Source organism: Antechinus flavipes, chromosome 3 (genome assembly GCF_016432865.1).
Source record: "Antechinus flavipes isolate AdamAnt ecotype Samford, QLD, Australia chromosome 3, AdamAnt_v2, whole genome shotgun sequence".
Classification (NCBI taxonomy): domain Eukaryota; kingdom Metazoa; phylum Chordata; class Mammalia; order Dasyuromorphia; family Dasyuridae; genus Antechinus; species Antechinus flavipes.
The window spans coordinates 629,313,543-629,340,128 of record NC_067400.1 but is presented as its reverse complement, the minus strand read 5'-3'; the positions used below and the strand labels follow the sequence as shown (position 1 = coordinate 629,340,128).

The window sequence follows — 26,586 nt, the reverse complement described above, 5'->3', positions numbered from 1 at the left end:
TGTGAATGTGTAAACAAGTGTATATGTGTGAGTGTGTGAGTGATTGTGTGATATGAGTGTAAATAAGTCTATGGAGTGTGTGTGTGTGAATGTGTAAACAAGTGTATATGTGTGAGTGTGTGAGTGATTGTGTGATATGAGTGTAAATAAGTGTCTATGGGAGTGTGTGTGAATGTGTAAACAAGTGTATATGTGTGAGTGTGTGAGTGATTGTGTGATTATGAGTGTAAATAAGTCTATGGGAGTGTGTGTGTGAATGTGTAAATAAGTGTATATGTGTGAGTGTGAGTGATTGTGTGATTATGAGTGTAAATAAGTCTATGTGAGTGTGTGAATGTGTAAACAAGTGTATATGTGTGAGTGTGTGAGTGATTGTGTGATATGAGTGTAAATAAGTCTATGTGAATGTGTGTGTGAATGTGTAAACAAGTGTATATGTGTGAGTGTGTGAGTGATTGTGTGATTGTGAGTGATTATGTAAATAGGTATATGTGTGTGTGTGTGAATGTGTAAACAAGTGTATATGTGTGAGTGTGTGAGTGATTGTGTGATATGAGTGTAAATAAGTGTCTTTGGGAGTGTGTGTGTGAATGTGTAAACAAGTGTATATGTGTGAGTGTGTGAGTGATTGTGTGATTATGAGTGTAAATAAGTCTATGGGAGTGTGTGTGTGAATGTGTAAACAAGTGTATATGTGTGAGTGTGTGAGTGATTGTGTGATTATGAGTGTAAATAAGTCTATGTGAGTGTGTGAATGTGTAAACAAGTGTATATGTGTGAGTGTGTGAGTGATTGTGTGATATGAGTGTAAATAAGTCTATGGGAGTGTGTGTGTGAATGTGTAAACAAGTGTATATGTGTGAGTGTGTGAGTGATTGTGTGATTATGAGTGTAAATAAGTCTATGGGAGTGTGTGTGTGAATGTGTAAACAAGTGTATATGTGTGAGTGTGTGAGTGATTGTGTGATATGAGTGTAAATAAGTGTATATGTGTGAGTGTGTGAGTGATTGTGTGATTGCAAGTGTAAATAAGTGTATATGTGTGTGTGTGAGTGATTGTGTGATTATGAGTATAAATAAGTCTATGGGAGTGTGTGTGTGTGAATGTGTAAACAAGTGTATATGTGTGAGTGTGTAAGTGATTGTGTGATATGAGTGTAAATAAGTGTCTATGTGAGTGTGTGTGAACATGTAAGTGTATATGTGTGTGTGTGAGTGATTGTGTGATTGCAAGTGTAAATAAGTGTATATGTGAGTGTGTGGGATTATGAGTGTAAATAAGTGTATGTGTATGTGAATGTGTAAATACATGTATATGTGAGTGTGATTGTGAGTGATTATGTAAATAGGTATATGTGTGTGTGATTGTGAGTGTAAATAAGTGTCTATGGGAGTGTGTGTGTGAATGTGTAAACAAGTGTATATGTGTGAGTGTGTGAGTGATTGTGTGATATGAGTGTAAATAAGTGTCTATGGGAGTGTGTGTGTGAATGTGTAAATAAGTGTAAGTGTGGGAGCCAGCCTGTGGGCCCCTGGGCTGGGGGGGCAGCCTCTTGCCACCTGGGGCCCTGGCTCCTTCCCAGCCAGCCCTGCCCACCAACACTCCCTCTTCCTCTGCCGCCGCGGCACCCGGCTCCCTGCCCGGCGGCCTGGCGTCTGCGCTCTCTCGGTGCCTGCTTCCCGGGCCCCGGCCCCTGCGCGCGAGGGCAGGCCGTGGCAGCGGCGGGAGGAGGGGGCCGCGGTGCCGCCTCCGGCTCGCACCAGAGCCTGAAATAGCCGGGCGATTAGGCAGGGAATGCTCTCCCAGCGAAGTGCAGAGGTGGGGGTGGCGCTGGGCCGGGGGCAGAGACTTGGGGGGGCCGCCGCCCCGTGTTAATTGCTGCCAGGTGCTGGAGATTAACAGGCGGCGATAATGAGCCTGAGATGAGGCAGCTGCTGGGGAGCCGGGCGCCCTCCCGGGGGTCTGTGGGAGGCTCGCCAAGCTGCGCCAGCTTGGGGCCGGGCACCCTGTGGCGGGCTGCCCCCGACGTCCCGGAGCTGCCTGGCACGCCTCCCCGGGACCCAGCGGGGGCCACGGGGGTCCGGGAGAGCCCCCCGGGAACATCTGGCCACCCTGCTCCCGTCTGACCCAGAGGAATAACCTGGCCAAGGTCAGGCTGTGACCGAGGTCGGCCTCACACCGGTCCCCGCCATCTCGGCTGGGGGGGGCGTGCCAGGAGAGCGGGGCTTCTCGGAGCACGGAGGCCCCGGGGGTGACCTTGGAGGAGCGCTGGGCCTCAGTTTCCCCTTGGTGCTCAGAGGCCCCTCTAGCCAGGGCCCTTCTGGTGCTGGGATCGAGGCCTTAGACCCTGCGGGTGCTTCTCCCTCCTAGCGATGGGGCCCGTGGAGGAAGCTGGCGGGGACAAGCTGGGGTGGGGGCCTTGTAGCTCCCTCCGAGGGTCTGGGGCGGCCGGCGTGTGTCAGCAGGGGGATGAGCCCGGGGCTGCTGGCTCCAGGCCCCAGGGCCAGATGTTCCGGCTTAGAGGCCGGCTGGGATAGGATAACTGGGTAATTAGGCACACACTTAGGGCCCAGGGAGTAGGCAGGGTGCCCGGAGGCGGGCTGTCCCTTGGCCCGGAGGCTGCTCCGCGGCGGGAGGGGCCGAGGGTCCCCGGCCCCCGGCCTGCCCCGCCGCCCACGCCCAGGGGCTCCCCCGCCAGGATGGGCCCTGTTCTCAGCGAGGGGGCCGCGGACCCGGGGGCGGGCCGGCCTGGAGCTCCGGGGAGGCCGCCCGCACCCAGGCGTCCCGTCCCCCAGCCTCCCCTGACCTGGTAGGGTGGGCACCTCGCCGCGGGCGGCCCCTCCCAGGGGCCCAGTCAGAAGTTATTTACGTCGCCGGCTTACCGGGTGAGGGGAAGCTGAGATTCCCGGCGTGCTCGGACAGCTCTCAAGCAGTTGGCCGGAGCCCGTCGCCCGCCAGGACCCCCGGACCCTCCCACCTCGTCCGGCCGCCCCCCCGCCCCCAGTAACTGGACCCTCCTGGCCTTTCCCTCCCCGGCCTTAGGGGCGGCGAGAAGGCCTGACCTTCCCTGGCCCGGCCGCCGCCGCCAGGAACGCTTTGTCCCTTTCTCTGCCCGAGGGCAGGAAACCCAAGGCCGTCCAAGGTGGCGGGGGCGCCCAGAGAGCTCCCAGGCTGAGCCCCCCGATCTCGGGGGCCCCGGGGGAGGCCCAAGGTCACACAGCGAGAGCGCCCGCACGGAGCCGGGTCTCGGGGGCCGAGGAACCCCGAGGGATCTGCAGAGAGCGGGGCCCTGCCACTCGGGGGGGATCGCGGGCATCCGGACCCTTCTCCGAGGAGAGTTCGGCCAGATCGCTCCCTCCCCACCCGGGCCGGAGGTGTGGGGCAGCGGGGCCCCCGGGCAGGAGGGGGCGCCGGCGAGCCGCCGGACGCCTCCCTCCTCGCCCCCTCCCTCGGTGCCCCCTGCGGACCCCCGCTCGTCGCTCGCTCCTCCCCCCGCCTCGGCCCCCCTCCTCCCTTTCTCTCTGTAGCTATCAGCGCAGACCGGGGCGCGCAGTAGGTGCTCAGAAAACGGGACTCAATTCAAGCAGCCCAGGCACGGGCTCAGGAGGCTTTGTTGGCTCGGGGCGGGGGCCTGTGTCCGGGGGCCTGTGTCCGGGGCAGCCTGGGCCCCGCTCACACGTCGCCTCTTCTCGGGCGCTCCTCCTCCTCCTCCGGGGGCCCGGGGGCGGGGGGGGCCCGCGCCGCCTCCACCAGCCCTCGCAGGGCCTGGCCCAGGTCCCCCAGGCCCCTGACGGCCTCCACCAGCCGGGCCAGCTCCAGGCCCGCGGCCCTCCTCTCGTCGCGGCTCTGCTGGACCGCCTGGGTCAGGATCCGCAGCTGCTTCCCCACGTCCCTCACGGCGCCCACCAGCTCCCGCAGGGCCGGCGGCTCGCAGGCCATGACCCGAAGGACGCTCGGGGCCGCCCCCACGCACCGGCCCGTCTCCGCGTCCCGGGGGGCCCCCCCAGAGCCGGCCGTCGGGGGGCGCTTGGGGACGGGGCCCGGCTCGGGAGTCGGGGCGGGGGCAGGGACGGCACCGGGGGGGCCCGAGTCCCGGGCAGTGGGGGCGGGGGCGGGGCCGGGACCTCCGGCCGGCTCCGAGGGGCTCGGGGAGGCTCGGAGGGGACCCTCGCCAAGGGCTGGGGGGCGCTGGGTGCTGCCAGGAGGCTCAGCTGGGGGCCCTGAGGCCGTCCCTGAGCTGCCAGGGGGCACTCTGGCTTGCTGGGGGGTGGGGCTGAGCTCCGCTGTCCAAGAGGGCGAGGGCAGGGTCCGCCCGTGGGCGCGGGGGGGGGCAGTGGTCCTCTCCGGGCTTGGAGACGGGCCAAGCACCAGCTTAGTTTGGGTGGGATTCAGGGTGGGGGTCAGCTGCGGGGGCCGAGAGGTCAGCACTGGGGTGGAGGTGGGGTCAGAAGGCATCTGCAGGGTCATGTCAGAGGTCAGGGGGGAGATAGAACCAGGAGTGAATCGTGGTGCAGTGGAGGGAGAAGTTAACAGTGGGCTAAAATCGGAGGTCAGGTCTGGGAACGAGTCAGGGGTCATCTGTGGGCTAGGGTCAGAGGTCAGGTCTAGGGGAGAGTTAGGGGTCATCTGTGGGCTAGGGTCAGAGGTCAGGTCTAAGGGAGAGTTAGGGGTCGGCTGTGGGCTAGGGTCAGAGGTCAGGTCTAAGGGAGAGTTAGGGGTCGGCTGTGGGCTAGGGTCAGAGGTCAGGTCTAAGGGAGAGTTAGTGGTCAGCTGTGGGCTAGGGTCAGAGATGAGGTCTGAGGGAGAGTTAGGGGTCGGCTGTGGGCTAGGGTCAGAGGTCAGGTCTAGGGGAGAGTTAGGGGTCAGCTGTGGGCTAGGGTCAGAGATCAGGTCTAGGGGAGATTTAGGGGTCGGCTTTGGGCTAGGGTCAGAGATGAGGTCTAGGGGAGATTTAGAGGTCGGCTTTGGGCTAGGGTCAGAGGTCAGGTCTAGGGGAGAGTTAGGGGTCGGCTTTGGACTAGGGTCAGAGGTCAGGTCTAGGGGAGAGTTAGGGGTCGGCTTTGGACTAGGGTCAGAGGTCAGGTCTAGGGGAGAGTTAGGGGTCAGCTGTGGGCTAGGGTCAGAGGTCAGGTCTAGGGGAGAGTTAGTGGTTAGCTGTGGGCTAGGGTCAGAGGTCAGGTCTAAGGGAGAGTTAGTGGTTAGCTGTGGGCTAGGGTCAGAGGTCAGGTCTAAGGGAGAGTTAGTGGTTAGCTGTGGGCTAGGGTCAGAGGTCAAGTCTAAGGGAGAGTTAGAGGTCAGCTGTGGGCTAGGGTCAGAGGTCAAGTCTAAGGGAGAGTTAGAGGTCAGCTGTGGGCTAGGGTCAGAGGTTGGTCGCGAGAGGAACTCAATGGTCAATTGTTGGTCGGTATCAGATGTCAACTGTGGGGCGACATCAGGTATTGGCTGTGGGGCAGAGGAAGGGGTGAGCTCTCCCTTGGGGCTGAGGTCGGAGGTGAGCTCTGGCATAAAGTCCGGGCTCGGCCGTGGGCCCGGATTAGCAATTAATCGGTCAGGGTCGGAGGTCACCGCTGACATTGGGGAGGAGTCAGAGGTCGGCTGTGAGCCGGGGTCGGAGGTCAGCTCTAGGACATCTGAAGTCAGTCTGTGGCTGACATCAGAGATCAGCCGTGGGTTGGGCTCAAGGGTCAAGTGTAGGTCAGTGGTTAGCTGTGGGCTGGGGTCAGAGAGCAGCCGTTTGTCTGAATCAGGGGTCAGCCGTGGACTGAGGTCAGTGGTCAGAGACAGTCTGAGATCAGAGGTCAAACGTGTGCTAGATTCAGTGGTCGGTGGCGGGCGGGGGTGCGCGGGCAGCTGAAGGTCTGGCCCGGGGGTCTCCTTGGGGGCCACTGGGCGCTGGAGGGACCGAGAGCGACCCTGCAAATCTGGGGAGAGAAAGCAGAAAGGGGCAGGGTCACCCGAGGGAGGCCCATTGGACAGAGGTCCCGGTGACGTCAGCAGTTGCCGGGCAGACTCGAGTCTTTCATCAGGGGTGAGACTGCGGGAAGGCTCCAGAGCGCCCTCTGGTGTCCAACCGTGCCCGGCGGGCTTGTGGTCCCCGGGAGCCCCCCGTGCATCCCAGGGAGTGGGAGCCGGGAGGAGGGGCCGGGGAGGGGAACAAATGGCCGCGGCCGGAGACCCCGGGCCAGAGGCCCAAGCCCAGCGCCCTCCTCCGGCCCCCGGAGCCATCCTCTGGGGCTCCCCTTTCTCTCCTCCTCCCGCGCCGGCCCCGACTCTTCCCGAAGGACGCCAGTGAGCCCCGCCTTCCCGAGCAGGTCTCCTGCCGACCCCGGGGGCTCCCCTCCTCCCTCGCGCCAGCCGCCCCCCGGCGCTTGTCCCAAACCCAGAAGGCCACGGGCAAGAGCCGCCCCCCCCCCCCCCCGGATCTCCTTAAGCGGCCGCAGCGTCTCCTCCGGCCTCATTCAAGCCTCGGACACGGGCGCTGGCTCCTCTCCAGGCTCTGGGACCCCGGCTCCTTCAGTCGCCCTCTGCTCCCCTCCTCCCCCGAGGGCGCCCCGGCCTCGCTTGTGGCCCTGATTCTCCCGTCCCCCTGGTCTCCTTCCCGGCCATCTCGGCCCGGATGGCACAGGGGGCGCCCCAGACGCCTCACTGGCTCCCCCCTCCCCCCGCCTCGGGGCCCCCGCTCCCTCAGCCCCGCCCCTGCGCGCTCTCTCCTCGGACCCCGCCCCACCCCGGCCCTCGCAGCTGGCGGAAGGGCTGCCGTCCTCCAGGCCCCGGCCCTCCCTTTGGGTCACTGCAGTGAGCCTGCTGAAAGTGGCTCCCCCTCTCAGGGCCCCCCTTCGCCCCCGGGAGCAAAGATACAATCCTTTGGGGTCCGGAGCCCTCCCCCCTTCCCTTTCCAGGCTTCTTGCGCCTTACGTGCGTCCCCACCCCACACACCGTCTCATTGCCCCAGGACACCCCCGGGTGTCCGGGAGACTAGAACATTCTCCCTCCTCCTCGGAGGCCGCCTCCTACAGGAAGCCTTCCGCGCTGGGGATTATCCCCATCGATGCGCTGCCGCCGAGCCCCCTCTGGGTCCGTGCGCGCTCCTGGAAATGGCCGCCAGCTCGGCCGCCTTTGGGGCACTTGGCGCCCGGCACACAGTAGGTGCCTAAAACCTGCCGCCTGACAGACAAGGGAAGACAGGCAGACCGAGGCAAGGGCGCGGGCGCGGGGAGCCGGGAAAATTGCGGAGGGCGAGAAGGCCTGGAAGGGAGGCGGCCCGAGGGCGGGAAGGGGGCTCGGCCGGGCCGCTCCCCGGGGGTCCCCCTGCCGCCGGCTCACGGGCCCGCGGGGGCGGGGGGAGAGGAGCCTGCAGAGACCGGCACCCGGGACAGAGGGAGGCTGACCACCGGCCGAGAAGGCCGCCAAGGGGGGCGGGGCAGGGAGATGGGAGGGGCCGGTGGAGAGGGGGAGACAGATGAGGGTGGGCAGAGTGTCAGTGTGTGTGTGCGCACATGTGTGATGTATGTGTGGTCTGTATGTACATGCTTGGGCACGTGTGTGCCCCCTTGCTCCCCGGGGGCTCTGGGCTCCCTCCGGATGTGCTGGGGGGGGGGGTTCTGGGCTCCCTCCGATGTGCTCCTGGGGGGGGTTCTGGGCTCCCTCCAGATGTGCTGGGGGGCTCTGGGCTCCCTCCGATGTGCTCCTGGGGGTGGGGGGCTCTGAGGGCTCCCCGTGGTTTGTCCTTGTAGGGATCTAGGACCCCAGCTGGGCTGGGCTGGGGCGGGGTCGTGGCTATCCTCGGACCACACGGCCGGCTTTGAGCAGCCCGGCCGCCTCCCCAGCCCCGGGCCCCTCACCTGGATCTCGGCGGCCCCAGGGGGTCTGGGGGGCGGGGCGGCGGCTGGGAGAGGCGGTGGATCCGGGCAGGGCCGTGGGGGGGCTCCCCTGGCTCACGCCCCTTCGAGAGCTGGTGTCCCAGGCCCAGGGGAGATCGCCGTCATTCTCCACGTCCCCTGGGGGACAGGTGAGGAAGAGCCTAAGTCTCTGGGCCCCCTGCGGGCCCCCGCACCGGGCCCCCAACGCCTCCTACCTGTGCAGGTGAGCCCCACGTCTTCCTGGTGGTCACAGTTGTGGGTCCCCCAGGGGGAGGCCGGACAGTCCCCCAGGGAGGCCTCGACGCCCACGCAGGCCACGTCGTCCAACCAGATGGGGCCGGTCCCGGAGCCGTAGTAGGTCTTGCCCACGCGGGGCCGCATCCCGCCACAGCCCAGCTCCCGGCAGGCCACGGCGGCGTCTCGGGGGTCCCAGCCGTCGTCACACACCGTCCCCCAGAGGTCGCCGCGCCACACCTCCAGCCGCCCGGCGCACCGGTCGGGCCCGTCCGAGAGACGCAGCCGAAAGAGACCTGCACGTGGCCACGGGGACGGGGTCAGGCCCCTGGGCCTCTCTCCCCGGCCCCGCTCCCCCCCAGCCCGAGTCCTACCCGACTCTCCCGAGCCCGGCCAGGCCTGAGGGGGGGACGGATCCTCGGCCGTGCTTGTGGACAAAGTCTGGGGGGCTCCAGTGCCGGCGTCGGCCCCCGCCGAGCTTTCGGGGGGGCTCTCGTCGCGATCTGCTGGAGTCGCTTCCTTTGGGACTCGAGTGCTCGGCGGTGGGGTGACCGGGGGAGGCCGTCTTTGTGACGCCGTCCTGGGGACGTTGGGCCGTGGGCTCTGAGTGGTCAGCGGCGGTGAGACCGGGGGGGTCCGGCCCCGGGGAGCCCGAGTGGTGGGTTTGGGGGAGGCCGGGGACGTCCGGCCTCGGGGAGCCCGAGTGGTCATTTTGGGGGAGGCCCGGGAGGTCTGGGCTCGGGGCGTCTGCGTGGCGGGTTTGGGGGAGGCCGGGGACGTCCGGCCTCGGGGCGTCTGTGTGGTCAGTCGAGGGGGGACCTGGCCTTGTGGGACCCGGGTTGCCTGCCTCCTCGGGATCTTAGTGGTCGATTGTCCAGGGGGTCGCGCGGTTGGTTTCCGGGGTTTCTTTGTAGCCCACTTTTTGGAGCTCTGGGGAGTCCTCCCCGGTGGCCTGGCCGCCGTCGTCCCAGGGCTGCCGGCGGTCGGCCGGGCGGTCGCGTCCCCAGGCTTCTCGGTGGTCCGCTTCCCGAGGGGCCGTTCCCGTCCGTCCCCACGTGGCTCTGGGGCCCAGCTCCAGCTGAAGGGGTCTGAGGCGGTGTCAGAGCCCAGACTCCCTGGGGAGGTCACAGAGACGGGGACAGTGGGGAAGAGGGGGCCGGCGTTGCACGCCTGGATCCTGCCAATCCTCCCTTCCGGGGAGCCCCCTTGGGTCCCTCCCTCCAGGTTCTCTGGGCTCAAGCGCCATCCGCCTTTCTCCCCGGAGCCCTTGTGGGACAGCTCTCCTCCCAGCCTCCTCGGGAAGTCCGCCGGGAGGACCGAGAAGTCCCGCCTGATCCGGTGAGCCCCCCGGAAGCGCCCCCAGAAGGGCCGGGGCCGACGGCAGACGGGGACCTCTTACCTGTGCAAGTGACGCCCACGTCTTCGTTATGAGCACAGTTGTGTTTCCCCCAGGGGGCCACGGGGCAGTCGGCCAGCCGGACCTCAGTCCCAGCGCAAGCCACGTCGTCCAGCCAGATGGGGCCTTCGCCCCAGCCGAAGCGGCCGGGGACCGGGCCCGGCTCCCGGGGGGCGCCGCAGCCCAGCTCCCGGCAGACCACGGCGGCGTCTCGGACGTCCCACGCGTCGTCGCACACGGTCCCCCAGCGACCGCCGTGCCACACCTCCAGCCTCCCGGCGCACCGGCCGGGGCCGGACACCAGGCGGAGGCGGGGGGCCCCTGTGGGCGAGAGCAGAGGCCGTGAGCAGCCGGGGGGGGGGGGCGGGGAGACTTGAGACTTCGGGCAGAGGGGCCGGGAGCGGCTCCAGCACCACCTGAGAGCAGGACTCTGGGTCTCGGGTGTCAAGGCCCCCCTCCCGCTGAAAAGCAGAGGCCCCGGGGCCGGCCTGGCTCCTCACTCACCCTCTGGAGGCGCTGGTTCCAGCAGGGCCGTGGGGGAGGCAGGAGGGAGCCCCGCAGTGGGGGCCTGAGTCTCCGGGGCCTCGAGGCTGCTGCCGGGCGTGGGCAGGCCCAGAGGCAGACCTGGGTGGAAGAAGAGGCACCCCTGAAGCCTCCCGCCTTCCCTCTCCCCCAGCCCCCGAACCCGAGGCCCGGAGAATGGATGGGGGACAGAGAGCGGGTCTGTGGCGAGAGAGCGGGGGCAGGGAGGAGAGGGAGGGGAACGGGCCGGAGCAGGGAGAAGGGGCCGAGCTGGAGGCGAGTGGAAGAGGTGGGAGCGGGGAGGAGAGTTAGGGGGGAAGAAATGGGACCAGAGGGAGAGGTGGGGGAGGGACCCATTCCGTCCCTCTGTTACACTCTTACTGCAACTGGGCTCCTAGAAGCAAAGCGGTGAAGTGCGCGCTGTGTGACACCCCACCTAAAGCCCGAAGGAAGCTCGTGGGGAGCTGCCAAAAGCCCCCAAAAGGGACAAAGAGCCACGAGCCAACGTGCAGCGGCCGGGGGTCAAAGCCGTGGCCGGCCACTTGGGGTCCCGGTGCCAGCCGGGAAGGAGAAACCCACTGCCCGGCCCGGCTCTCTCCTGGCCTAGCCCCCGGCAGACCGGGGCAGGAGCGCGGAGGCCGCCCGGGCTTGGGCTAAGCGTTGCGTCCGTCTTCCCGCCGTTCCCGGGGCTTGTATTCGCGCTCCCCGAGTCCGGGACGCCGGCCCGCTCTATCCTGAGATCATCCCGTCGGCTGAATCCAGAGCTAAGTGAGCGGCCGGGCCCGAAGGACCCACTCGCTGTGGGCAGGAGGGGCCGGGCCGGGGCCTGCTCTAGCCTTTTATCACCTACAGATGCCAAAGCACCTCATTTGAAGATGACAGAAATTCCAGAGCTCTGGCTGTCTGCCTGTGTCCCTGTCCCTCTGCCTCTCCCTCTCCTTCTGTCTCTGTCTGTCTGTCCTTGTCTCTGTCTCTGCGTCTTTCTCTCTCCTTCTGTCTCTGTCTCTGTCTCTCTCTGTCCTTGTCTCTGTCTCTCCTTCTGTCTCTGTCTCTTTCTGTCCTTGTCTCTGTCTCTCCCCTGTCTCTCTCTCTGTCTCTCTTGTCTCGGTCTCTGCGTCTCTCTCCTTCTGTCTCTGTCTCTTTGTGTCCTTGTCTCTGTCTCTCCCCTGTCTCTCTCGTCTCAGTCTCAGCGTCTCTCTCCTTGTCTCTGTCTCTGTGTCCTTGTCTCTGTCTCTGCGTCTCTCCCCTGTCTCTCTCTCTGTCTCTCTTGTCTCTGTCTCTGCGTCTCTCTCTCCTGTCTCTGTCTCTGTCTCTCTCGTCTCTGTCTCTGCGTCTCTCTCCTTCTGTCTCTGTCTCTCTTGTGTCTCTCCAGCACACCGGCCAGTCGGAACATGGAGTTGAGATGTAAAAGGTGAAGTTCAAGGAGTCATTGCAATTCCACAACGGTTCAGAATGGGAGTTTCACGACCCGAGAAGCACCGGCAGGAAGGCCTGGGGTCCTCCGGGGACCACGACTTCGTGACAGGAACTCAATGCTCCATTTCACTTTAATTTTGCACGAGTCGATATGATGTAAATGGGAAAGGGAGCCGCGTAAATGATGACATAAAAGCTGTTTGATGCAGCCTTCCTCCCCTTCCCCCACTAGGACAGCAGCCGCTGGCGGAGGAGGGGGCTCCCTGCCTCGTCTGGCCCCCTTCAATCCCTCCTCCCTTCAGTCCCTCACGTGATCTTCCTTCTGACCATGTCACTCCCTCCTCAATAACCTCCAGTGGCTCCCGATCGCCTCCAAGACCAAATATGGATCCTTGGCTTGGTGTTGAGAGCCCTCTCCCCACTCCGGCAGGTTCCCCACACTTCCCGCCTCACGTGCTCTTCCCAAGGACCCCAGGCTCCCGGCCGAGCTCCTTCTCCCCGGCCATCCCCCGTTCCTCACCTCGGCCTCCTGCTCTCCCCATCTCTCCCTAGGTCTCTTTTCTAAGATCCGATGGCCCGGGATGATCTCCCCTCACTCTGAATTTCGCTCGCTGGTTCCCAGTTTTCCTTTCTCCCATTTGTCCGTCCACTCGGCGCGGAGTCAACTGGGAAACGCTTGCGGGCAGGCCCTGCCTGCCTCCCCTCTCCCTCAGCGCCCGGCCCCTCGGCTGGCGCGCTGGCTGACTGCAAACCGACTGCAGACTCCCCTCGGGGGGGGGCTAGACCTGTGCTTTGGGGGCTTCTCCAGCAAAACCAGGGGCACAGAGGCCCGGGAGGCTGGAGGCGGGAAGCCTCCCCTCTGTTGGGAGCTGTCCAGCAGGAGGATGTGGAGGGCCCTCCCTCAGCTGTGGAGCGGGCTCTGCCCCCTGGAGAGCCTCCGACCTCCGAGGGCCTTCACGCAGTGGAGGGTGGAGGGGGACGCACTGAGGGGGGCTGGGATCCCCAGCCTGGTGAGCTGACAGGAGGGATGGTGGAGGGGGGCAGAGGAGGTCTCACCGTCGCACACGGCCCCTGCATCCTCGCGATGGTGACAGTCGTGCTGGCCCCAGGGCCGGGCTGGGCACGAGCCCAGTGACGTCTCGTTCCCTTTGCACCGCAGGTCATCCAGCAGGATGGGCCCGGCCCCCTCCCCAAAGAAGGCCCCTCCAGGGGCGGCCAGCGCCCCCCCGCAGCCCAGCTCCCGGCAGGCCACGGCGGCGTCCCGCAGGTCCCAGCCGTCATCACACACCGTGCCCCACTGGCCTCCGTGCCACACCTCCAGCCGCCCGGCGCAGCCGTTGGGACCCCCGGCCAGGCGCAGCCGGGGGGCCGGGCCTACGGCGTGGGGAGAAGGAAGAGCGAGAGTCAGCCTGCGCTGCTCCCCTCGGGACCCCGGGGCCCCCCAGCTTTCCTTCTTGTCCACTGTCCACGCCCCCAGCCCAGCATCGGGCTCCGCGCCACTCCCCCCGTTCCTCTGTGGCCTTGGCTGCCTCCTGCCCGTCCCAGTCCGCTGGTGAAGAGCTCTCTGGGAGCCGAGAACCGGGGATCCCTCCCTCCCCATGGGAGGGATGAATGGAGGCTGTGCTGGGGGGAGGTGCTCCTGTGGAGCCTCTGGCCCCCAGAGGGAGCTCTAGAAATGGCAGAGGGAGAAGTCGCCCCTGGAGCCCTTGCCTCGGAGACTGGGACATCGGGGCTCGGAAAAGCCCCTGCTCCTGTTATGGGATATGCTCTTCCATATACATGGGGTCATGAAAAACAGAGCCCTGCAATGTTGTCTTGTGCAGCCAGTCATTTTACAGAAGGGGAAACTGAGGCCTGGATCAGGAAGGGACTCCCCTAAGACCCCCCCCCCCCAGTCAGGCAGTGGCAGGGCCAGGGAGTCTGTGGCTCACCTTCACAGACCAGTCCAGCATCCTCCGTGTGGTCACAGTTGCTGCGTCCCCAAGGACTCCGGGGACAGTCCTGGAGGGCCTGTTCTCCACCCCCGCAGCCCACGTCGTCCATCCAGACGGGACCCGACCCTTCCCCAAAGCGGGCCCCTCCAGGGGCGGCCAGCGCCCCCCCGCAGCCCAGCTCCCGGCAGGCCACGGCGGCGTCCCGCAGGTCCCAGCCGTCGTCACACACCGTGCCCCAGCGGCCTCCGTGCCACACCTCCAGCCGCCCGGCGCAGCTGTGGGGCCCGCCTGCCAGGCGCAGCCGCTCTGCCGAGGAGGGACCCAGTCAGCCCCACATTCATTTAAGCCGCCTGGGGCTCGGATCTCTGAGGAGGGTGGAAAGGCGGGGCTGGCAGACTTGGGGTTGGATGCCGTGGTCTCAGTGGGCCACGTGTTCTGGGGAGCTCTATTCCTGGATACTCAGGAACCAGGGCTTCGTCTGACTGCAGGGGACACCTGGGTCCCCAAGGACGGCAGGGTGGAGGAGGCAGACTCCCAGATCTGGGGGGGGGGGGCAAGGAGTAGGGGCGGGTACCTGCATCCTTGAGTGGGAGGGCGGACAATGAAACAATAAAAGGTCATATAGGTAGCCACTTAAGGGCTGCACGATGGTTAGAGAGCCAGTTGACATCAGATGGCTGGGTCTTAGCCAGAGGCAGGACTGGAGTTGGACACTGGGTCCAGGAGGGAGGGGCAAGAGCCTGGGGGTTGGACACGTGGGTCCAGGAGGGAGGGGCAAGAGCCTGGGGGTTGGACACGTGGATCCAGGAGGGAGGGGCAAGGGCCTGGGGGATTGGACACGTGGATCCAAGAGGGAGGGGCAAGGGCCTGGGGGATTGGACACGTGGGTCCAGGAGGGCGGGGCAAAGGCCTGGGGGTTGGACACGTGGGTCCAGGAGGGAGGGGCAAGGGCCTGGGAGTTGGACACGTGGGTCCAGGAGGGAGGGGCAAGGGGAATTGGACGTAGAGACCCGGATTTAGGGCAGTGAGAGTGAGAGGGAAGTTAGGAGCGAAGGTGTACCCCTCACCTTGAGCACTCCTAACGGTGCCCAGGTTTGGTCTTGGCCGGGGCCTGGAAACAGCGGAGGGGGTGAGGGGCCGGGCCCTGCCTTACGGGCCCCGGGGGCCGGGGCGGTCACTCACCCTGTTGAGGAGCGCTGGAAGTCAGCGGAGGGGCCCGGGTGGACTTGGGCAGCTTGGGGGGCCGAAGGTCCTTCTGGGGGCTGCTAGTCGGATTCCCAGCTAGGGGCGGGGCTACCGAGGGGAGGGGAGATGTCAGTGTTAGGCTCTACATACCCTGCGGGTGGGGGGGAGATAGGGGAGCCTCACCTGGGGAGGTCGGGGAGGTCTCAGCCCACAACTCCCGGTCCAGGGGCTCTGCCGAATCCGGCCTCGAGTTGGCGGCCCGCTGACCTGCAGGGAGGGGGCGTCTTCAGAAAAGCTGGGGGCGAGGGTAGTTGTGAGGGACCTGGCTCCCGAGGGAGAGGGGGCAGTTGGACCCACCAGCGTTAGGCACTTAGGGGCGCCCCCGTTCCTGGCTCCCGAGGGAGGGGGGCAGTTGGACCCACCAGCGTTAGGCACTTAGGGGCGCCCCCGTTCCTGGCTCCCCGCCGCTCCGGGGACGGGGTTGGGGGGCTGGGGGCCCTCACCCACGCAGACGAGGCCGGCGTCCTCTTCGTGGGAGCAGATGTGGGCCTTCCAGCCCCGGTGGCGACAGAGGCTCAGGCGGCTCTCGGAGCCCTGACACGCCAGCTCGCTCAGCCAGACCGGCCCGATGCCCTCCCCGAAGAAAGCCCCCGCGGGGGCGGCCAGCGCGCCCCCGCAGCCCAGCTCCCGGCAGGCCACGGCGGCGTCCCGCAGGTCCCAGCCGTCGTCACACACCGTGCCCCAGCGCCCCCCGTGCCGCACCTCCAGCCGCCCGGCGCAGCCGTGCGGGCCCCCCGCCAGGCGCAGCCGCTCTGCAAGGAAGGACCTCGGCTAGCCCCGCAGGGACTTTGGGGGGCTCGGGGCATTAGGCACTCGGGCTGCTGAAGCAGCCCTTGGGAGGCCGGCATGTCAGCGCCCCTGGGTCCTGAGCCTTAGAGATCCGACGGCTGAGATTGTGAGAAAAGTCGGTCTCTAAGGAGGGTAGGGTCTGGGGGATTCAAAGTGCAAGGTCCATTTCCCTGGGGGCTGGGAAGCTGGGCGCAGAGGGGTTGGGGGGGCTGGGCGCAGAGGTGGGGGCTGGGCGCAGGGAGGCTGGTCCCGGAGCGGGATCTGGGGAAGCGCACATTTGCTGATGTGGGGAGAGGGAAAGGAGTGGGTAGACACTTGCATCCCTATTGGGGAGGGGGCCGACACTTCTAGCTTGGAGATGGGCGGGAAGAGGGGGCAATGAGGATCCTAGGATCCCGTGATTAAAGCTTGCAGTATGATCCCTGCGGATCCCCCGGTGCCCAGCACACGGGAGCCTTTGAGGAAAGGGGGGGGGGGGAATCCAGTGGGCGCTAGAGCTAAAGCCCCAAGCTCAGCTGGAGGCCAGCGGCCAGAGGCACCAGGGAGCACTCACCCACAGCCTGGATCCCCATCAGAACAGCTGGAAGAGAAATGAGGGAGGGAAGGTGAAGAGGGGGGTCCCTGCCCCGGGTCCTGAGGGATCTGAAGGGGGGGAGTCCCTGGCCTTGGTCCTGAGGGATCTGAAAGGGGGGAGTCCCTGGCCTTGGTCCTGAGGGATCTGAAGGGGGGGGAGTCCCTGCCCCTGGTCCTGAGGGAGCTGAAGGTGGGGTCCCTGGTCCTGAGGGATCTGAAGGGGGGAGTCCCTGGCCTTGGTCCTGAGGGATATGAAAGGGGGGTCCCTGGTCCTGAGGGATCTGAAGGGGGGTCCCTGCCCCTGGTGCTGAGGATCTGAAGGGGGGGGTCCCTGGCCTTGGTCCTGAGGGATATGAAAGGGGGGTCCCTGGTCCTGAGGGATCTGAAGGGGGGGTCCCTGCCCCTGGTGCTGAGGGATCTGAAGGGGGGGGTCCCTGGCCTTGGTCCTGAGGGACTGGATCGGGCAGTGAGAGCCAGAGCATGGACTCCAGGTTTCTGAAAGGGGGGGGGCTGCATATCTGGAGCTCTAAAGCCAGGGGAAGGACCTGATGTGGCTGGTGAGCAGAGGAAATGGGGCCCCAAACCCTGCAGGGAATGTAAGAGCTGGGGACCCGCACCCCGGCTCCAGGAGCAGACTTCTAGGCTTTGGAGGAGAACAGAGGCCAGCGGGGGCTGGGGCTGGAGGTGCCCGGGCTCCGGAGGAGGAGCAGGGCATGGGAACCCTATTCCTGGACCCCTGAAGAGGAGGAGGGACTAGACTGGCCTTCTCTTGGTGGAGGCTGGCAGGCTGGCGAGTCCCTGAAACGGGGAAACTGAATGCTGGGACGTGTAGCCAGAGGGGCAAAGTGAATGTGGGGGCCGGGACGCCTGGGTCCTTTATAGGAAGGAAGAGGACACTTAGGTCTGGAGGAAGAGCAGGAAGATGGGGCTGGGCCGGGATTCCTGGGTCCTTGCATAAGGGGACAGAGCACTCAGCTCCCGAGGAGGAGTGGGGTTGGCCAGAGGCTGGGGCTGGGGCCAGGACTCCTGGGTCCTTGCACAAGGGGACAGAGCACTCAGCTCCCGAGGAGGAGCAGGGTCGGCTGGAGGCTGGGGCGGGGGCGGGACCCGGGTCTCCGAAGTCACTCACCAAGGAGGCAGGCCAGGACCCTCATGTCTGCCGAGCGAGCCCCTAGGCTGGGGGCTGGGGGGGGGGGGGGAGAGCGGCCGAGACCGCTGAGGAGGAGGAGGCAGAAGCCGAGGGAAGTGCAGGCAGCGCCCTGAGCTGAGGAGGGGCGGGGGCTGGGGACGCGCCGGCACCAGGAAGGGAGGAAAGCAGTGGGACGGCAGCGGGGACCGGGAGGGGGCGGGGTGGGGGTCAGCTCCGTAAACACCCGCGGAGGCTGGCCGGCCACTCGGCGCCGGGCCGGGAGACCTGGCTGCGGGGAAGCCGGCCCAGTCCGCCCCGCCCCCTCGGCCCCATGCGTGTCCCGTGTGGCAGCTCCACTCCAGCCCGGCCCGGGGCTTCCCTTCCCAGTCCGTCCCGGCTCCCACGGCCTTAGGGCAGTGCCCACGGGCGGCTCGGCCGGGAGAAGGAGCGGCTGCGCTGGAGGGGGCGGGAGGCCTCGTGCGGAGGCAGGGGGATGGCCAGGCTGATCGGAGGCCCTGGGGGGGAGGGGGGCAGGCTGATGGGAGGGGGTTGGGGGGGGGCAGCAGAGGTGGGTGGGGCAGACGCTCAGCCCCCAAGACCAGCAGGCAAATGTGGGGCGGAAAAAATGTGCTAATGGGGAGCGTGAGTCATCAAGGTTGGCAGGAGGGCCCCGGGCCTGAGCTCATCCCGGGCCGGGCCAGGGGCCCCAGGGGCCGAGTCTCAGACTTCCCTCCTCCCCCGCCTCCCCTCCCCCACTTCCCCCGTGGATCCAGGCCCAGACGCCTTGGAGAGGGGCTGGAAGATCTGGAAAAGGCATCAGGGGGAGGGAGGCGGCGGCCTCGGAGTTTATTAACAATGGGCATAAAAACAGACGTGAGGGGAGAGAAGGGAAGGGGAGACCCCAGGCAGACACAGACTCTTCTCCAGAAGGGGCACAGGGCCTTGGCCAGGCCCCCACCGGAGGGCCCCCGGAAAAGGGGAGGTCACCGAGGGCCTTGGGAGAGGGGGAGGCTGCAGGTCAGCTGGGGCGGGAGGGCCTGCAGGGCTCCGGGGGGCTTCTGGGAGAACAAGGCAAGGACGGTGGCAGGGCTCGGCAGGGCTCAGCTTCATCGGAGGCCTGAGGCTCTGGGGGGTGTCGAGGCCCCCAGAGGGGCAGCTTGTGGAGGGGGAGGGCCGAGTCCCCACGGTTCCTCCCGGGAGGGGACAGTCCGGCGCCAGTCCCCGCGCCGGGCCCAGGGCTCACCGTGGCGCTCAGAATTCTTTGGTGAATTCCCTGACAAACGTGTGGCCCATCCAGCCCCAGCCCCCCTCGGGCTGGTAACCTCTTCCCTCCAGGAGCGCCGTGGCCCCTCGGGCCCCCACCGGGGCGGGCACGGTGAGCCTGGCGCGGGGGCCGCCCTCCTGGCGGGCCCAGGCCCGGGCGCGGGCCTCGGCGAAGGCCAGCAGCTTCGTGCCCACGCCGCGTCGACGGTGCCAGCGGGCCACGGCCAGGCGCGCCACCGACAGGCTGCCCCCGGCGGCCCCGGGGCTCAGGGCCAGGACCCCACACACGTCGTCGGAGCCCCACACGGCCACCCAGGGGCCTCCCGGGCCGCAGGGCGAGGGCAGGGAGCCCCATCGCATTCGCACCATCAGCTTGAGGGCGGCCACGGCCAGGGCGACGGGCAAAAGCAGGGCCAGGGCGAAGGAGGCCAGGACGAAGCGGAGGCCGCTGCTGGCGGCGGCCAGGAGCAGGAGGGCGGGAGGCCGAGTCAGGGCGTGGAGGGCCACGCGGTTCTCTGTGTCCTTCACCCCATCCTGAGGACAAAGGGCACAGGTCAGGGGCACAAAGAAGAGAGGAGGTCCTCACGGGGGGGGGGGGGGCACGAAGGGCAGGGCGGGGGGCCGGGGAGGCCCGGAGGGCTGCCGAAAAGGGACTGGGGGTCTCCGGGCCCATCGCCGCCGGGATGTCGGGGGCAGATCAGGCGCTCACCGCGCTCTAACGAAGCCCTACTATGTGCCAGGCATTGTGCTAAGTTTCTGGGAGTCGGGAACTTTGGGAGGGAGCCTGGTGTGGACACCAGGTGGAAAAATCGGTGAAGGCTGAAAGATCCCGGGGGGGACGGGAGAAGATGGGGGGTCCGGGAGGGGCTCAGTGGGGTCTGAGGGGAAGGGGAATGGTTCGGGACAGAAAATCATTTTTTGGTTAATTGAAAATAAATGTAGAAATACTGAAGGGGCGTGGCAGGGGAAGGGGAAGGGCCGGTGGGAAAGGGAGGGGGAGGGGCAGGCCAAAAGTCGCGGGAGAAACTGAGTCAAGGTCGGGAGGAATCCTGCTGGGTGGGGGAGGTCACGGAGGGAGTCCAAGAGCAGCAGGATGTGGGAAGGCCGGAGGGTAAGGGCAGGTGGTGAGCAGAATGGGGGGGGCTCAGCACAACGTGGGGGGGTGGCCGGTGTGGATAAGAAGGGAGCCGGAGGGAGGGACTGAGAGCCAGGGAGCTGGAGGGGCCCCACGGGAGGGAAAACGGAAGCCAGTGGATTTCCAGGAACCATCTGGGGGAGGGGTGGTGGTAGTGCTGAGGAGGAGGGGCCAGAGGAGGTCAAGAGAGGCAAGTGGAGACCAGCAGCCACAGGGAGGGGGGGCTCCGGGCCGGGCCTTCCGCGGGTGCAGCTGTCCCAGATAGGGCTCGGCCATGGGCCCCAGCCTCGGGCGAGCCTCCCTCTCTTTCCTGACTGCGGGCCCTTGGAGGCCAAGTCTAGCTGCTGAGCCAGACGGCAGAACTCGTCTCCCCTGCTCTGCCCCCGCCTCGTGGGGCTCCCCAGCTCTGCCCCCCGTCTCAGTGAGCTCCCCGCTCTGCCCCCCGTCTCAGTGAGCTCCCCGCTCTGCCCCCCGTCTCAGTGAGCTCCCCGGCTCTGCCCCCCGGTCTCAGTGAGCTCCCCGGCTCTGCCCCCCGGTCTCAGTGAGCTCCCCGGCTCTGTCCCCACCTCGTGGGGCTCCCCAGCTCTGCCCCCGCCTCGTTGGGCTCCCCAGCTCTGCCCCCACCTCGTTGGGCTCCCCGGCTCTGCCCCCGCCTCGTTGGGCTCCCCTGCTCTGCCCCCGCCTCAGTGGGCCCAGCTGCTCTCTTGGGTTTCCTTGCCGGCACGAGATGCCCCGGGCCAGCCCCAGCCCTCCACGGCCCATCGCCTCATGGATGTCTCCGCTGGAAGGAGCTACCCGAACCCACACCCCCCGATGGAGCTTGTTCTCTTTCCTCCTAACTCTCTCCCCCTCCTCGCTCTGACTGTGAGTGCGTCACCCCCGGGTCCCTCCTCCCCCGGGTCCCCCAGGACTCCCACCACATCCCCCCTCCTCGAGGCAGCTCCCTTCTCTTATGCTGTCTCCCTCCTGGTACAGGACCGCCCCCCCCCCATGCCTGTAAGACTGCCCGGGGGGGGGGGAAGGTCTGCCTCCACCCTCTCCCCAAACTCCCCAAATACATCCTCCCTTCTGATCCCAAGGGATTTTTCTGAAGCTCCCGTTGCCCGTTCCCCTTTCCCTCTCAACAGACTTCAGTGGCTCCCCGTCACCTCCCCGATCAAATGGAAGCTGCCCGGCTGGATTTGAAGCCCCACCCCCATTTTCCCATTTGCTCTTCTCTATGCAGAGGGGGCAGAGTGGCTCAGTGGCTAGCGCACTGAGCTCTGGGCAAGTTCCCTCCACTGTCAAATGGGGCCCATAAAGATCAAGTGAGAGGATGTTTGCTTATTCATAACCAACTGATAATGAGCGTTTATCGCCATCCTTTCCGCATAATGGGCTGTTCTGTGAATGTGCCAGCTGCCCTCCCCCCCCCCACCGGTGCCTTCCCCCCATGACCTCTCCTCTTTGCCCCCCGGGGCTCGCACCTCCGCTAAACCGAGTTCTCTTAGGACAGGGGATAGATTTTGGCTTGTAAACCAAAAGCTTAGCGCGGTGCCTGTTTAAATAAAGAAGCTGGCTCCCCCTCCCAGGCACCCCAGCCCCCAACCCGGCCTCCTCACTCTCCCTGATCCCCCAGCCAATCCGGGGCCGGGACGCGTTTATTCTTCCAACCACTGCTGAGATCCCGAGTTCTAAGAGGGTGACCTAAGAGGAATAAAGGAGCCATACAAGGAAACAGATTGGTCCTCTGAGGAATGAAAGAAAGCCATGGCTGGGCTAGAACTAGATGAGTTTAACTCCTCAAAAGAAACAGGCCAGGGGCAGCTAGAGCGGGCAGAGCGCCGGCGCTGAAATTAGGAGGTCCCGAGTTCAAATCTGGCCTCAGACACCTAACCCTTACTAGCCACGTGGCCCTGGACAAGTCACTTGACCCCAAATGCCCTGCCAGAGAAAAAGAAATAGGATGTGGCAAAGAGGGTAGCACCGGGTAGGTGATGGAACTCATTTCTCCTGAACAAACTTAATGGTCATTAGATAGAAACCCTTCGACATAAGAACGAGAAAGAGAGAGGAAGCTGCGAGCCTCTGCTCTTCCATTTCTTTTTCTGAAAGATGTAGAGAAGATCCTCATGCAGACCAGAGCGGGCAAGGACGAGCGAGTAGTTGGGGGAAGGTCGCCGGAGGAAAAGACGGGGATGTTTCCAGGGGAGTACTGGAGACCACCTGGCCAGAAGTTAGACGAATGTCTTGGGAAATGGGTCACAAGCCAGATGTAAGGCGAGCTACAGGAGTGATGAGATTCACATGGTTACCTCAGCTCCCCTCCTCAGCCTCGGCCTTGTTCGCTTTCAAGATTCAGATATCTGTTAAAGCTTTTTCTCCCTCTCTCCTCTCTTCTCTTCTCCTCTCCTCTCCTCTCCTCCCCTTTCCTCTCCTCTCCTCTCCTTTCTTCTCTTTTCTTCTCTTCTCTTTTCCTCTCTCCTCTCTTCTCTTTTCTCTTCTCTTCTGTTTCTCCCTCCATCCTTCTCCCCCCCGCTTACCAAAAGGAGATCTGCTAAGTGCTTGACTCGCCTTATTGATCATTCCATCCTCTTCAGAGGTAGAAGAATGAACGAGGGGAAAACTACCATCCTGAATATTATTCTCAGTAACAGGGGATGGAGGAATCACTCAGTAGTGGCAGCTGGAGAAGAAACGGTGGAACTCCAGGGCAAAGTAAACATCCCACCTAAAGCCTATGACTGAGCCGAAGGAAGTGAGGTACAGGCTGGAATGAAGGGCGAGATTTCAGAAAAGCAGAGGCAAAATGATTCCAAAGAAGGCTAGGATGCCGCGGACTCCAATGTTCCCAGCCCAGAGGGGATGGGGGATGCTCAGAAAGGAAGCTCTGAACACACGGATGGACATTCCAGTGAGAAAGAAAAATAAGGCTTGTTGCAGAACAGACTCAGCACCCAACCTAGATTCTGGGAAGACGTGTACTGGGACAAGCGAACAAGGCCGAGGTTGAGGAGGGGAGCTGAGGTAACCAAAAAGGGCTCCTTTGCTTAGATTGGGAGGAGGGAGCTTTGCTGGGAGTGGTTAGGACCACTAGCGGGCAGCAGAGAGAAGAGCTGCTCGTTTTTTTTTTTTTCTGCCAAGGAGAATGGCCTTGGGAACAAAAGGTCACACATGACTGACCGACAGTTAAGCCTCAAGGGCAATAAGGAAATAGCTGCCCTTGATGAACTCAAGTCATCCAGTCCAGGGCAAGTCCATTTTTGAGTCCTGAAAGGAGTGGAAATGGGAGGGGTTGTAAGACCAGAGGGGGCAAATGCAATGATTTTCCCCAAAGGGGAGAAAACAAAATTTGAGCAGAAGCCAAGAGCTTGATTTTGATTCCTATAACATTTCTGGAACAGCTCCCTGAAGGGATGGAACCTCAAAATGGGAATAATGGGCATTATAATGAGCTAATAAGGCTTCATCAAGAACATGCCATACTTACATGAACTGATGCTGAGTGAAATGAGCAGAGCCAGGAGAACATTATATACCTCAACAATGATATTCTGATGTATTCTGATGGAAGTGGATCTCTTCGATAAAGAGAGCTCATTCAGTTTCAATTGATCAAAGATGGGCAGAAGCAGCTACACCCAAAGAAAGGACACTGGGAGATGAATATAAACTGCTTGCATTTTTGTTTTCCTTCCCAGGTTATTTCTACCTTCTGAATCCAATTCTCCCTGTGCAACAAGAGAACTGTTCGGTTCTACACACATAGATTGTATCTAGGATATACTGTAACCTATTCAACATGTATAGGACGGCTTGCCATCTGGGGGAGGGGGTGGAGGGAGAGAGGGGAAAAATCAGAACAGAAACGAGTGCAAGGGATAATGCTGTAAAAAATGACCCTGGCATGGGTTCTGTCAATAAAAAGGTATTAAAAAAACATGTCATAATCTGATATCCACGACACAGAAAATGGATTCCAATTTCTAAGAAAAAACTAGGTACAGAGATCACGTGAAATCATGTTTGTGAAGCCCTTAGCACAGTGCCTGGAACATAGGAGATGCTATATAAAAGCTCATTCTCTTCTCTTTTTCTTCCCTTTTTCCTCAGAGGATTTGAAGAGGTCATTTTCTAAAGAAGAAATCTAAGCTATCAACAGACATAGGCAAAAACCGTTCCAAATCATTCTTAATCAGAGAAATGCAAATTCAAATAACTGCTCTGTTCCACTTCAGGCTCATCAGCTTGACAAAGAAAACCAAAAGGGAAAATGCTAAATGCTGGAGGGGCTCAGGGAAAATGGGCACTCGGTATCCTGGAGCTGGGAATGGGTGGTGTTAGAATTCTTACAAGGTGCTAAGTCACTGGGATTGAGAGAGACGATAATTATCTAATTTAGCAGGGGGCTTCACGGTGCTCTAGTTCACTAAGGTACTTAGTACTTATTAGAGTTCCCCAAGATTCACACCTTTAAGAGAGCATATAGAAGGAGGAGCCCACTAGAGGACAAGCCCGCTCTCCGAGGTGGACTCAGATTTATTCCAACTTCCACCTTGGTGCTGGCTGGAGACCTATGGAGGATGAGAGGCTGAAGCCGGCAGAGGCAAAGGACTGGCGGCAAGAACTAAGGAGAGAGATAGGCCTCGAAGAAAGCTAACCGGGCCCGAGGAAGGACACAAGACTTGGAAAGAGAAAATAAAGGATTTGGACTTGAACTCCTGGCTACCTTTGGGATGATAACTTTAAGCTGAAACTAGGGCTGCCTCCAGAAGCCCCCCGAGAAACCTGCTCCCGGAGAACGATATATTTTAGAGAAGAACATTACAGGGTGTGGCCATTCTGGAAAGGAATTTAAATGATGTCCCCCCAAATCACTACACTGTGCCTGAGTGAAACGGGGAAACTGAGGACTGCTCAGAATAATAACAGCAGAATAGTAGCAAAGGTCTTAATCAGGAAGGCTCTGGGAGGAAGAGCAAAAGACTTGCTCTTCTAGCAGGAATATCGGAGATAACCTCCTGAACCTTTACTTAACTGCTTGAGAAGGATCTCGGTATTTAATGGGCTGGAGATATTGGAGAAATCTACAAACTGGCTCATCTCTATTTGTTGAGAAAATCCCGCGGTAAAACCAAGTCTGTCTAGACGATTTTAATTGACTATTAACCTTAGAAGCAGAACAGACTCTTTTTTTTTTTTTCTTTTGAAGCAAGTCTTGCATAACCAAGATCCTCGGGCCACAAAAGCTCACCCATATCCCAGAGACCCAAAAAGGAACAAAGGTCAAGTTTGCCAATGATTTTAGGAGGATTAGCAGGAGTGGGTGGGTGCAGGGTTTCTGTCACTTTTTTTTTCTCTCACTGACTGTTAGAATCCTTACAAGCTGTTAAGTCATTAGAAGTGATAGAGACAATCATTATCTAATTTAGCCTGGTTCCCTATGATTGATCTGATCTTACAAGGGGATGTTATGGGCCAGAACTTGTGGAGCTGATAGAAACAATGCTTGTGTTCGCACCTCTAGAGAGCTCATATAAGCGAGAAGCTCTCAGGGCCAGACACAGAGCACTCTGGGAGATATAGAAGCCCACAAGCCACTCTCAGAGGCAAAGTCAGATTCATTTTGACTTTCACCTTGGTGCTGGCTAGAGACGTTCGGAGTTGAGCTAAAGGCAAAAGACTAGCGACGAGAGCTCTCGGAACCAAGGAAAGCTGAGGCTTCTAAGAAAGCTACCCGGGCCCAAGGAAGGAGAAAATAAACGTTTGGATTTTATCAGCTGGCTGCATTTGGGGTGATTATTACTTTGAAATGAAACTAAGACTGCCTCCAGAAAACCTCCCCGAGAAACCTGCTCCCAGAGAACCATCTTCTATTATATAAAAGAAGAGAACACCACAACTGACCATTTAAATTATCTCCAGTGAGAGGACTGTCCATTGCTTGCGAGATCCTAATCAAACTTCTATTCTTCACTTGGAGATATCTCTGAGTATTTTTGATCGGGGTTTGCCGTACCACACCTGCCTCTCATTGGACCACACGGACCACTCTGAGATCCCCAAGAGATCAGAAAAGGAAAAAATGGCTCCACTTCCATAAATATGTGGAGCTCTTTCTGTTATGGTGAAGAACGTGAAACGAAAGATGCTCCTCAAGTAAGGGATGATGCACTGGTTACGCTACGTGAATGTACTGGGATATGAATGTAGCATTAGAAATGCCGAGAGAAAGAGTTTCAGAGAAACCTGGAAAGAATCTATACAGGGGAAAGGGAACAGAACCTGGAGAACAATGTCTACAACAGCAATGGAAGTTGTAAAGACTTAAGAATTCTGATCAATGCAATCAATGCAATCAATGCAGTGATCAACCATAATTCGGAAAGTCCCCTGGGAGAGACTGCCCTCCTGCCGGAGAGCACATGGACTCCTGGTGCACAATGGGATGGACATTTGCAGACACAGATGGATTTTGCTGACTGTGTATTTGAGCCAAGTCTTTCTTCCTCTCTCCCTCCTTATTTCTTTCTTTCTTCCTTTTCTCCCTGCCTTTCTTTCTTTCTTTTCTTCCTGCCTTCTTTTCTTTCCTTTCTCCCTGCCTTTCTTTCTTCCTTCTCTCCCTCCCCTTCCTTTCCTCCTTCCTTTCTTCCTTCTTCTTTCTTCCTTCCTTCCTTCCCTCCCTCCCTCCTTCTTCCCTCCTTCCTTCCTTCTCTTTCCTTCCTTCCTTCCCTCCCTCCCTCCTTCTTTCCTTCTCTCCTTCCTCCTTTCCTCTCTCCTTCCTTCTTTCTTTCTTTCTCTTTCTTTCTTCCTTTTCTTTTTTTCTTTCTTTTTTCTTCCTTCTTCCTCCCTCCTTCCTTCCTTCTCTCCTTCCTTCCTTTCCTCTCTCCCTCCTCCTTCCTTCCTTCCTTCTCTCTTTCCTTCCTTTTCTCTTTTTCTTCCTTCTTCCTTCCTTCTTTCTTTCTTTCTTCCTCCTTCCCTCCCTCCTTCCTTCCTTTCTCCTTCCTTCCTTTCCTCTCTCCCTCCCTCCTTCTTCCTTCCTTCTCTCTTTCCTTCCTTTTCTCTTTTTTCTTCCTTCCTTCCTTCCTTCCTTCTTTCTTTCTTTCTTTCT

At 61.7% G+C, this 26,586-nt stretch overlaps 2 protein-coding genes and 1 long non-coding RNA gene across 3 annotated transcripts in view; 1 reads left to right on the top strand and 2 right to left on the bottom strand.

The window, feature by feature from the left end:
- The first annotated feature begins 83 nt into the window (after positions 1-83).
- LOC127556728 (uncharacterized) lies at positions 84-925 on the top strand. Its single transcript, XR_007952502.1, has 2 exons — positions 84-395; positions 486-925. It is a non-coding gene; the product is annotated as an uncharacterized LOC127556728 (long non-coding RNA).
- A 2,654-nt stretch (positions 926-3,579) lies between these two features.
- Positions 3,580-17,138, bottom strand: SSC5D (scavenger receptor cysteine rich family member with 5 domains). The gene is made up of 13 exons (XM_051990093.1): positions 17,099-17,138; positions 15,950-15,976; positions 15,051-15,359; positions 14,731-14,814; positions 14,545-14,655; positions 13,360-13,668; positions 12,485-12,802; positions 9,995-10,114; positions 9,494-9,811; positions 8,469-9,209; positions 8,076-8,390; positions 7,843-7,998; positions 3,580-5,922 (listed from the first exon to the last, which is right to left on the bottom strand). The coding sequence occupies exons 1-13, from the start codon at positions 17,121-17,123 to the stop codon at positions 3,674-3,676; spliced, it is 5,082 nt and encodes a 1,693-aa protein (XP_051846053.1). The 5' UTR covers positions 17,124-17,138; the 3' UTR covers positions 3,580-3,673.
- Positions 17,139-17,914: 776 nt separating this feature from the next.
- Positions 17,915-26,586, bottom strand: part of NAT14 (N-acetyltransferase 14 (putative)) — an 11,882-nt gene continuing 3,210 nt past the window's right edge. Inside the window, exon 2 of the mRNA XM_051990105.1 lies at positions 17,915-18,895. Coding sequence (XP_051846065.1) covers positions 18,350-18,895 — 546 coding nt within the window. The 3' untranslated portion in view covers positions 17,915-18,349. The remainder of the gene's footprint in view (positions 18,896-26,586) is intronic.